Source organism: Varroa destructor, unplaced genomic scaffold, assembly GCF_002443255.2.
Source record: "Varroa destructor unplaced genomic scaffold, Vdes_3.0 BEIS01000006.1, whole genome shotgun sequence".
Taxonomy (NCBI): Eukaryota; Metazoa; Arthropoda; class Arachnida; order Mesostigmata; family Varroidae; genus Varroa; species Varroa destructor.
The window spans coordinates 12,404,108-12,417,057 of NW_019211459.1; the positions used below are offsets into that span (position 1 = coordinate 12,404,108).

General features: G+C 39.4%; 1 protein-coding gene across 2 annotated transcripts in view; it reads left to right on the forward strand.

Moving 5' to 3' along the window:
* The window catches only part of LOC111253461 (uncharacterized), a 132,311-nt gene extending 124,829 nt beyond the window's left edge, over nt 1-7,482 (forward strand). For both annotated transcript variants that reach the window (XM_022812849.2, XM_086992502.1), the window contains exon 8: nt 127-7,482. In XM_022812849.2, coding sequence (XP_022668584.1) covers nt 127-255 — 129 coding nt within the window. In that variant the 3' untranslated portion in view covers nt 256-7,482. The remainder of the gene's footprint in view (nt 1-126) is intronic.
* The last annotated feature ends 5,468 nt before the right edge of the window (nt 7,483-12,950 follow it).

The window sequence follows — 12,950 nt, forward strand, 5'->3', positions numbered from 1 at the left end:
TGTTTAGGCTGGCTGACGTGTGTAATATATAGAAAGCGAAACACCGCACAGTGTATCTTGTGTTTATTATTGTTTTTTTTTTCACCGTAATAATTTGCTGTTTTGTTTTGGTTTGCTCATTTATAGCCTGCGTACGTCATTCATATCTTCCCGACCTGCAGTTTTTCACACGAGAATCTAGTCCGCATTGCGCCAGACCTACTGCAGAGCGTAACTGACATCGCTCATTTGATGGTCGTGGTTGCAACCGTCTAAGTAAAAAACGACCTCAGGCATCGACGACGACGACGACGACGACGAAGATAAACACAGAACGAGACAAAAAAGAAACAGCAACTGAATTGCGCCATATTTTCAACGGTCGCATACACGGCCCATAGTAGCAGTCGACGGTATCGCCATCGAAACGCTATCAGCGACCCTAAATTTGATCGGGACACAAACGAAAACATCGCGAAATTACCAGGCTGTCAGTTTGAGCACGTGGAATCATCTACGTCACGTCGCGATCGATCAGCTGCTAAGTCCTTCCAACGAAAGACCATCTAAGTGGGGTACGCTTTACCATCCACACGTAATTCTAGTCCACATTGCTGAGCACTGCCGTCCCATGAAGAAACGTTCAATTGCGAACGGGGTAACTGTCCAAAACAAAAAGATCAAGAGTCCTTCCTTCCTTCCTTCCTTCCTCTAAACTCTTCAGCAAGAGTTTACTGCAAAGTGCAAAAGGTAACGATGAACAGGATCGATGAAGACAACGAGATGAAGCTAACAACCGATTGCTGCTACCGCTTCCGCTATACAGCCAATGATGATTTCTAATAATGGTGATTTTGACATTCGTGTTTGCCCTAAAAAGTTCTACCGTCAGCTATGTCGTGGGGTATGACACGATTGCCACGACGCGCTAACAGATTTCAACCATGTAATTTCATCGTATTTCATCCATTATACAAATTCATAGGTTCAACAATTCACTCATTCAACAACATAGCGTATATTTCACCCCTTATCGTGTATTACACAGAACCATTACACATATGCATAAGTACATAAGCAAGCTCACGTCTCATCGTAGCCTATGTACCGTCGTGATGCCCGACATATTGGTATAAATATATATATATATATATATAAATATATATATATATATATATATATATCTCTATGAAATAAATGATGTAAAGAAAACAACGAGGAGAGGATGCAAAAAAGTGAAACTGATGTTACAATAGAAACGAAAAATATTGTCATAATATTATTATTATTATTATAAACCTATATATAAGATGAACATAAAAGAGTGTAGAAAAAAAGGTAATAATATTGAGAAGGGGACGAGAGGATATAAATATAACGGATATTAGTAATAACGCTACGGTGCTCCAGAGACCAGCAAGGTTATCATAGAAATGAAACACTTGTAGAGAACTAAATAACGATACTCTGTGTGAAACTGATCGAAGAAAGCGGATTGTAATAAGTGTGTAAGAAACTGCGAGCAGCAGATGACGATAACGAGAAAGAGGAATGAATCAATATATGCGACGCTCACATCAAGCACGACTCGACCCCGGCCATTAACACAGCCTGGGGACCCCTTGTGTATCTTGTACAATATCAGTTCAACTTTATCTAGGTAAGCTATTATATATATATATATATATATATATATATATATATATATATATATATATATAGAGCAGCAATGTGCTTTTGTTTTGTTAAAGTTAAAGTTCTATTCACCAAGTATCAAACAACAACAACAACAACTACACGAACAGGGGACGTCACACGAAACAAAGAACCCGATAACATAAAAAAGGGATGACATTTCGAAACAAGACAAATTTCCATACAGATATATAAACACGGAAAGAGAGAAAGAGAGAGAGGCATATGGAACACGCGCGCAAACAGGAGAGAGATAACAACATAACATGCCGGCAAGCAATTAGGGACGAGGGGATCGTAAGTGACAGAAGGCAAATAAATGGAGAAGAAGTGATTATACACAAAAAGCTGCGACTCGTCGTGACGCGCGTATGGGCGGACCCCCCTGACAGGTGATCGTAAACGAAAATAGACATTACCATAGTTTTACGCCCTTCTCGCTGACAAGCGACAATTTTTAGCCTGTTAGTAATTAGTTTGCTTTGCCTTAAGATTTTTTTCGGTTATCGAACAAACTTTATTTTCGAGGCAAGGCCAAGCGTTAGAACAGGGTAACACTGTGTGTTACTCACCTGCAACAGGCGCTCTCTATTCTCCTAATGCACTTCTATACGTATATTTTACAGGATTAGTCAAGTGACCTGGAGCGGCCCTCCACCATTTGTAACATTTTATTTCCGTCCACCTTCCTCAAGCTTCTAATTCCCACCCGTCTACGGTAATCGGGAGCTGCTGACTGAAAGCGAAATTTACCATATAAAATGCCGTTCTTGCAGAAATACGCGTACGTATTACGAACGCGTATAATGATCCGCCTTCACAGAATCTGATATGGCACGAGCTGAATACTGGCAGGCGGGTCCGATACCTCGCCCGATGCAGTGCAATTGTCGTCGCTGATGTCCGTTCGTCTAGATAAGAGTCGAGAAAAAGCGTGTGTATGATAACGTAAACGAAATAGAGTATACGTTAGACAGCATATGTATTAACGCAACGGGGAAGATGCGGCTGTAGAGAAAAATCCGTGTCTGGGTAATGTTCTGAGACGTTGATAGTAACCAACAGAATGAAAATGTCACAAGGAAGCAAAGAAGAGGTAACAAAAATGCTACAGAAAATGATGCGAACAGAAACGAGCAAAACAGAAACTGGAAACGGAACAGGGAACGAGTCGGTCTGCAGATACGCGTGAGTGTCGCAAGCGATAAGAGATTGGCCGCGACCTAAGGAGCGTTGGAAAGATCTGGCAAATGCGGGCGGGCGGGCGGGCGGGCGGTCAGTCTGAGAAACAAAAGGCCATTGCAAATAAGAGAACAAGAGAGAGAAATGACGGACAACGGAGACGGCGCTGTAGATATGTGGTATTATAGGGTGATAATTAATGGCGATGGTGACGATGATGTTGAAGATTAATCTCTTTCTACTTCCCGTGGGGAAGAACCCACGCTTCATTGCATATAAATAGAGATTGGACGGGGGTAGGTTGCTGTTTAGCCCCCCGTAGGCTCGTTGCGTCGCTCCGTAATAGCAAGAAAGAGACAGATGGGAAGAAACGTCATTGGTAGAATGATAATAGATTGGATGACGCCAATGTTTGATTGATAATGAATGATTTTGTGATGGACGGATGCATGTTGACACATACACGACTGAGAGGAGCGCTATCTCGTGAGTTACTGAAACGATAGACTGAACGTTGTATAGATTTGGTTGATTAATAAGTTGATCATAGATCGATTTATTGGCTCTTTGCCTATTGATTCGTCGGTCGGTCGGTCGGTCGGTCGGTCGGTCGGTCGGTCGATCGATCGATCTATTCACTCGCTCGTCACGTGGATGATGACTGAACAAGTGCGTTGATGTTTGCGTACGGCGGCGGCCCCTCATCATCGGCAAAACCCGATCATCGTGTTGAGAAGCACACTTCGGCGGGCAATTGATTTAAAAATAATAATGTCCCAGTGACAGACTTGGCAACTAGTGCTAATGCTTTGATGCCACTCAGAAAATTATAGAAGACCCTTTATCTATTCAAGTTAATTTGATCAGACGTTCGTTATGACAAATGTTTGGGCCCAAAATTAGACCCCACGAAATAACAAAATACGAAATTTGCCCCACAATCTATGAAGGGAACAGGTCGGCATTCTGGCGTGTGATTCCATTGAACTGAGTTAGATGAAGAACAAATTTCATTTGACTTTATATCAGCTGGGGCGTTCGAAATTTGCGAGGATCGGTCGCAGGTGACGATAGAGCTATTATATAAACTTAGCAAGTGATGTTATTTTATATGGCTATATGAAGAAGTATGTAATCTGCGTTTTTAGAGTAATATTTTTTGAGTTTTTCGATCTCGTAACGACGAACCAATTAGGAGAGACAGCAGGCAGCTTCACCGGCAGGTTACCTCACCTTGCGCATCTTCTGTACATATTGTGAATTTCTACCTATAAATACAAATATATGATTATGACTATCTGTAATTTTTCTTATCGTTATTACCACTACAATGAATGTTAAGTTCACTTTTTTTTATTCCTAACTTAGTGTACCCCTCAGTTCTCGCTCCATGGTATGTATTATATAGATATGGTATGGAATGTGTGGCCACGGAGTCAGGACGCTGCGTCACCGGATCCCAGTAATGCAGGCACGGTCAGTAAGATCCCATCAATTAATCTTCCCATTAAGTTACTGATATTTGTATTGTTCTTACTGCTGCTATGATTATTATCATTGCAATGGCTGTGCTTGTTGAAAGCTCGGCGTGCTCTTGTTGTGTTTCTTGTTGTGTGCCTACCTTATTCCGTTCAAAAATAGGCCTGTGCCATTATGTCTAAGCATGGGTCTGTCGTTTTCATGTCTGTTCGACGAACTCTGATGATTCTAGTATTTCATATGTCTGTTGGCGACAATATGAACGTTGTGTGACTGTCGTCGACGGACTGATCACGCTCCGGTTCTGGTGTTGTGTATGAGGCATCCCTAACTAAGAACGTACCGATCCCGTTACGTTCGATCTAACGATCGTACCAGGTTAGAGGATTCGAATGGCTTAGCTAGCCAAAATTCGACAGTCTTCCAGAGGGCGCTTGTCTGAGATTGGGTGTGCATGTGTACATGTCTGTATTGGTGTGCATCTGTGTAACACTGTGTATGTAAAAACCTCTACTATCAGCTATATATTGTATTGAGTTGCAACCGGATTGTCAGTCTGGTCGTGGTTTTGTTTGACAGTTCCAACTGCCAAGGATTGATGACACTTTTCTTATTCGCCTTGTTCACAGATAGTGCACTGTGCCCGCCGACACTGAGCCTTTTTGATCAAATAGATTTTTCTTGAAATTTGTATCTTTAGTGAGCCTCTTTTGTCCTTCGTTCGTCTATTGTAAGTGTTTCTCGTTGACCACCTTTGTTCAGGAACAGGCTGCCGTAACCTTGTCGAACAAAGCGGAAATGATCAGCTGACTGCCCTTCCGTAACGAAGTTAATACCACGACCGCTTGCACTCAAATTTGAGTCAGCTATTGGTGGCGGCCCGATGTTTTCAATGTTGCACATCCATTCGGGTGAGTCTTCTTCAATCGTCGTTTTCAGTTTCGTCCTATAACAACGTCTCCGCTGCAGAGAAGGCAAGGGTCGTTGCTTACCAAGTTCCGCCAACAAAAAACATGCTACACAATGTGTATGGAGAAGAAAAGTTTTAGCTTTATGAGAGAACGGTCGGAAGAATTACTTTCGCATTATTCAGTATTGACGATTAGATGACGCACAGCTCTTGCCGTTGTTCCGTAACACTGATGCGCGCTACTCCCAGATCATTTCACTGTTATCTATGCGCTACCATCCTGTTATTCCTATGCAAATCTTCTTGCAGATTTTCTTCCTTTCGTCCCTGGAGCAATTCTATGATTGGTGCACCATAATAACAATAATAATAATACTCTGCATTTTGACAAAATTCTTTTTTCTGCATATTGGTCTTCTTTGATTGTTTGCGTCCAAACGGACCGCGACGGACATTTCTACCCGAAATACGAAGTAATGACGCGTGGGGCAAGCGATGATCATACGTGCGAACAAAAGTCTGACAACACGTATCTATTTTTTAATCGAATCTTTCAGTGAATTTTCGCTTGAGAAAAGGGTTGCGCTTCGAAAGTCCTTCGCTTGACTAGTCGTTGAAATTTTCCAAAATACAAAATAAAAATGTAGACTTTTCGAGAGTGTTTCCAGCTTCTAGCTCGGATCTATGTTCCGATGAGACATTGCGTTGTGTCAGGAGTTTTGTTGAGGAAAAGATCGTTTCCCTTTTCTTCGAATTAGTTAATTCGGCGCCATTGGGTATTAAACTACTAACACCTACGGCTGGGTTATACCGATTGACCGAAGGCCGAAAATCGTAGAAAGGGAAAAGTGCGGCAGTGTCCTGTAAAATAGTATAATCATCGTATAGTGATAGGGTTGGAAGCGAGGTTCATTTAGTCAGACTGCTTACTGCGAGTGAATGAACGTGTAATTGAATTGCCGTTGATTGATTGATTAATTAATTGATGATTGTGATTGACTGAATGCTCTTGAGAAGATGCTGGTCCAGAGGGGTGACTGTTATAAACAAAAAAAAAAAACTTTGGCCTAGTGTATGTAATATCTCAAAAAATTATATCTAGTAATAAATATCGATACAATTTTATCCCCATAAAAACGCATATAAGGAACCATCACAAAGAAGGGCAATTTAGCCTCTTCCTTATTTGTTTTGCTTCAGTTTATTAATCGTTACATTTTTTTTGTTTTTCTTTTCGTGTGGTGGCAAGCAAAAATATTGATAACATTGAATTCATTTTTCGTTCTGCGCCGCTCCGCCGTTGTCTCAAATAAACAAAAAAGAAGCGCGATTTTTGAAAACGAACTTTCCACAGCAAGAATAGACGCGCTGAGTCGTTCCTTCCGTTCTGAATTTATTAAAGATATTGATAATCGTGATTATGGTACACGAGTATGCGTAGAGAGAGGAGAGTGATGCAACCGACCCGAGAGAGATAATAATTATTATAAAATATTAATTATATAAATAATAAATAGCAAACACAGTAATACTGGCAGTAATAATAGTGATGATGATGATGATGATGATGATGATATTGATAACAATAATTATTATAACGTACGACTAATCACGTTACGAAAACAGAGGTACGCTAGCGGCATAACGGCCAACCTCAATGACGGCAGCCGGCCGAAGTACGAGGCAGATGTAGCAAAAGCAAGTATATATATATATTATACAAATGACTATGATGCAAGAAAACTAAGGGAAGAAAAAGTCGGGTTAGCGTTGGGAGAAACGATCGTAGGAGTGGTAGTAACAGCATCAGAGGCTCCACTGTCAAAAAGTACGCTGCTTATAATGAAGAGGGGCGGAAAAATAGAACGGACGCAGATAATAATGACCAGAATTGAGAAGAATAATAACTAAGATAATAATAATAGTAAAGATGATGCTGATGACGATGATAATAATAATAATAATAATAAGGAATATGTACTTTTATGTAACATATGAACAAGACTGTAAATAGCAAAAGTGAATCTTACCTAGTTTACGAAAGACAAGAAAAATAGAAAAGGAGACTGAATAAAAAGAAGTAATAGCGAAGCAGAGACAGAGATAAACAGAAATGAAAATGGAAAATAAGCTGCAGAGATGCGCTAAGTTATCCCTTCTCCGGGACAAATCACACACAAACACACACAAAAACAAACTAAATAAGTGAAATAAAAAGCAATTCTGCATTAAAACTATTTTTCTATTATATTTCATTAGGACGTAAAATGTGTTCTACGGAAAAAGTAGTGGAAACGATATTTGTTTGCTTAGGTTGGTTTCTGTAGCTATCAATAGATAAACATTACGCGCATAGGTAGTAACAGAGTGCTCGAAAAGTTGATCTGGGCATCTACGTTACGACAACTCTACAAATCCGTTCTAACTATTTCTTAAATCTACGTTAAACTAGTAATCAATCCCGCGTTCAGTCAATAGTGAAAAGTGGACAATATTTATTTTTAATGTCGCTCATTTTAGAGTCACCTTACAATAATTAGGATTACATCTTTCGCCCCCTATAATTCACCTTACGCTAATGCTGCCCATTGTGTTGATATTGAAATACTACTGCCGAGAATAACAATAAAAGAAAATGATTCAGTTAAGCTACATTAAACTATATGACAAAATAGTAAAGAAAAAAAAAAAAAAAAACTAGGCTCTTGATCAGAGATTGACCAGTTGACGGCCAGTCTCGGCCGCTCAGATGACAAGGCTGATTAGCCACTCTACAATGGGACATTTGTGTTTATATATGACACGCAGGAACACTAAAGTGATTTGGACGTACACAAATTAAAACCGTTCAGTAAAGATCCCAACAACAGGACACGCACTATAATCTCTTCCGTTTGGTCCCTGGAAGCAATGTTATATAATGGCAATAAGGCCTGCTGTGGAAGGAATAACTGAGAATCTCAGATATGGAATAGTTTTTTTTCTAGTAATTATTTGGGGTGTCGGTAGACAGGTCTAGTTTATATTTGCTGCAAGTCTTCTTAGAGTTGAGCACGTTCCATGTGACAAAGGCTTGTCGATTTCCAAGCACTGCCTAACCGAGCCGGTCTTATAGAGAGGGTATCCTGCTCGTTTCGTAGGGTGGGCGTTGATAAGGGTTTTCTTACAGAAACACTTTAGGATAAAATTGGTACCAAGAGCCGGTGTCGCTAACTGTTGGAAGTTCATAAATCAATACCCACCGTTATCAGCAGATCGACTAGGACGGTGACAATCCTTAAGGATTGTTTGCAGTTTATGGGAAACTTATACACTTAATATAGATTCTTTCGCTATTATTAATAATATGTCAATAAACATTGAAATGATAGTTGTATACATTTTCGGGACACTATGTATATACAATGTGTATGTAAAAAAACCATATGTACTAACTTGTGGTAAACAGTGCTACAGTTAGTCTGTAATTAATATATGCTTCTGCATGTAGTCTGTAAAGTAATGTTGACGCATGAAAAAGACAACGAAACTATCAGCTTCTAATTGGATCCTCCAGGTAAGCTTTTTAGACCTTTTGTACTCTTCAAACTCGTTGCCCGTTTTGGGCTCCCCCATTTTTAGCATCTTTGGCTTCCTATCACCCCACAATTTCATTGAATCTTTGCCTCATACCGTATCTGCGTTATACATGAACGAATTTACGTGTATCAGCATCGCTTGACACAAGGTTCATTGCAGACTACGAAGGAGTATTTTGAAAGCGACCACACAATGTTTGAAATCCCGAATTGAAGCTGTTATCGCGGTAGATGATGATTATATGTAATAGCTATTACCAGCAGAAATAACACTTTTAGCGCATTCGTAACAATTTCGTTAAACTATCTAGCTTTGTTTTTATTTGTTATTATGTTACTGAGAAATGTATAGAAACAAATTTCAGTGTGGACGCGCTACCGCGTGCCCTACATACGCTAGGCTGTCGAAAAGGTGTTGACGGTTTCTGAGATAAAATTTAAGCTACTTCTAAATAATAATATTGAACTAGATACGCTAGATGAACTTTTGCAGTTTCACCATTGTAGAATATAGATTTCCGAACGCAAAATTTTAGCAAGTGATATAGGCGTACGTTCATTAGAACTGATGTAGTAGCATTGAGGCAGTTCTGCAGAGACCGAAATAGATCGTAGTCTGATGGAGCCAGATCCGGGCTACACGAGAGGCATCGATTCTTAGTTATGGCTTCTTGCAATCTTGCCAGTTGACAGTAGAGATCTGAATCAATGGTTTTGTTGGGGAGCAGCAATACAACGTTCGATTTTCTCCCGATCCCGCCAAATGGATAGCACCAGCTCCTTTGCTGTCAATCGGCGCCCGGCCATAATCTGTGAATCATTGTCGTACGTGGCCTATTTCTCATCGTTCCTAAATAACCCTTTTAGTAATGGCTCGGTCTCGTAACGTTTCCGTAGAGTTCTACAGATGGAAACGCAATCGAATAGAGTATTTATTGATTCGTGTGATACGTAAACATCTTTCGTGACCAGTATTCTTCATATTGTTTGGTGGTGGACATTTAGTTCCTTGGCGATATCATGACTACTCCCATATTGGTTTTATTAGCTTTCAATTACTACGGTGGAGAACCTCCTTCGCATAGAAATTTTCATACCGGGAGCGGTAGAATCAGATCTGCGCTCTTCTTCCGATAAGGCATCCTGACTATGAACAGTATAGATCTTTGTGATTTGTGCCGTTACTGTAATAAAATAAGTGTAAAATACAGCCAATTTTGCAGAGATTTCCTGCACACTCAAGGTGCTTTATCCTAAATCTGAAGGAAGTCGTACTATGGCTATACTGCCATATTTCAGCTTTCAAACGACAGACGCCGACCGCGGTGCGACTCATACGATCTCAGATATGTGATTTTGAAAGGCGGCTGTAAAAAGTGCGAAGACATCTTCCTTGCAACAGCCGGTGCATTGCACTGAGACGTTTATATTAGACGTTTATACTATGCAATGCAAAATGTAACCACCTTCTTTATTTGTTCGAAGCAATAAATATCTCGATTTTTTCGAAAATCAATTCATAGAACAACAAACAAGTATCTTCTGACAAATGTTTGTCCTTGATAATCAACTCAATGTATATGTTAAGGCATTTGTTATACATGCGACTTATTAATCCTCCGGGATTCCCGTTGGTATCACCATTTTGTACAAAAGTTAAACAGGTATAGTAGAAATACGCGCACAACTCCTTGTAGATTTTGGGACAAAAAGTTGTCCACGGTAAATTCTAATACTAAGTTAACATATCGCTACATATACGCGTTCCCACTGAACAGAAAAGCACCTTTAAACTCACTACTTTTCACTTTTCCCCAGAATCAGCTTCTGCAGCATATATATGCTCCAAATGCAAACGCCCGTCTAAATGAAACTGTGACAGAAAAACAAGCTGATGTTGTTACTTCTTTATCGTTTAACAAAGATTCTATGAAACGCGAAAAAATTACCGAGCCTTTTCATAGAACCTCACATCTTGAAACGTGGACAATGACAAAAATCCAATAACATACATGTATTAAATATCGTACGAAGGTTCTGGAAGATTCATAGAAGTTTTTTTTTCTGTGTTAGATATAACAAACAGTCTCATATATTCCCACTTTCCTCCCTAGGTCACTAGGACAGCGAATGGAAAGGACATGTTGTCGGCCGACAATTTGATACACAGAATAAACAACGCACTTGAATTAGTTTATATATAAACAAACAAATAACCTGCGTGAGATTTGTCCGTCAGGCCATATCTTTAAGTGACTTAGCATGAGCAGCAACTTTTCGTGTACCCAAATAGCCTTGCTTTATCAGGCCTGTGTTCGATAGTTTAGCTATCGGTATCAGATATAACCAGACTGGGAACATCCGGGGTACCAGAGTGAAACTTGAAAATATTTTATTTTAGCTAACTTTGAAGCAGCAAGTTGCAGAGCAACAACTTACCGTTATAACACTAATACCTGCAATAATAGCTGCTTGCAAAGGCCTGTAAATTTATTTTTTTCGTGTGCTCACATAGCTGATTAGGCCATATAAATAATATTTAGCAAAATACAACTGTATTGTGTGGACGCACAACTTAAAAGTCATATTAAAATCAGTACGCCCAATGGGAGCGATGCAGTGCGCGACGCCACATGAGGCACACTGCATCCTATCTTGCGCAAATACACGTAACCTCTGGCAAATGAAATCTCACTGTCTCACATAAAATAAAACCCATGAACTGTCAAATGGATATTCGTGGCTGATTCGTTCTGTTTAGCCCAGTACTATGAGAGCGTTCAAGAACAATTTGCCTCCGTGGGAAACAATCCCGGCCTATTTTCCATTGAATCAGCGCCGTACACAAGAAAGTCTCGAGGACGAACGTATACTTTTACTCGCTGTAGTCTGTTCGCGATTTACTCAGTGGGGGGTTTGGCTGTATTTTTGTGCAAAGCTGAAAACTCCAGCCACTTTCGTCTGTACACATTTATTATATTTTCAAATTTGACGCAAATCAACTGTCCATTACGATGAGATTGCTTTGGGAAGTTGACCCTCCTTCTCAAGAATATATCAAGCACTTACCTTTTGATTTCGATCACAAAACTATATGGCTTAATATGTCTCTATATTATCAAGGCTTTCTTTGCACATTTCCGAAAAATACCTGCATCTAGTGCAATGATTCAGGCTTATCGCACAACGAAAATATCAGCTTCCCGAGACTTTTGTCTATTTTCTTTTTGTCGTTCCTGCATTTTGGGCTAAGTATAACCTGACTATAGCAAAAAATACGCAGAAAAAAACTGGTCCATTCGCTATATTACATCACAGCATAGAATTTGTACCTAATGGCGCCATTGTGAATGGTGCTGCTATGGATCTGAACCTAGATGTTTTTTTACGTTTTAGAAGCCATAATTTGAAGTTTATCACCTTTGTTAAACGAATATTTTTGTCCATTCAATGTTTTAAAGATTTACGGTATCTAGTGATTACTTTTTGGAAAAGATGCTTTCTTAGTCAATGATTTTAAGCTTTATATACATACTTGAGATAAAATGTTTCAGAAGGTCACTATAAACGTATCTCGTAATGCAAAACTGCTCAAGACTAGGTTCGAATAAAGTTGTTGTAGTAACGTTAATATATAGCTTTCCTATATGCTTATTCCATTAGATACCTTTGCAACTAAATACTAAAAAAAGGGATGCCTTTTAAGACCTACTACCTAAATCCTCTCTATGATAAAATGTTTTATTTAATTCCTTCCTTACTTCCACCCACTCATGAATAGTGATTTCGATTACGTCACTGACGGTTAATGTAATTGCTACTAACACACTGAAAATACCACGTCGTTTAGAGCTCACTGCATATAAATTTAATGGAAATTACTCTCAAATAAAAATCAAGTGTTCTTTAATTTCTCGTGCCTGCTTTATCGTTGTTTTTCTCTATATATTTTTTAACATTGCCATTTTTTACGTCATTATCAGCTTCATCGTCTGCTATTTTTTCTGTCTGTTTGTATAATGTGTATATTTTGCACGAGCAATTCGTCTGCTACATCGATTGTTTACTTTCTCCATGAATGTCTGCTCTTTCGTACTTCACTCGTTCATCATGTCAGTCAATGCATA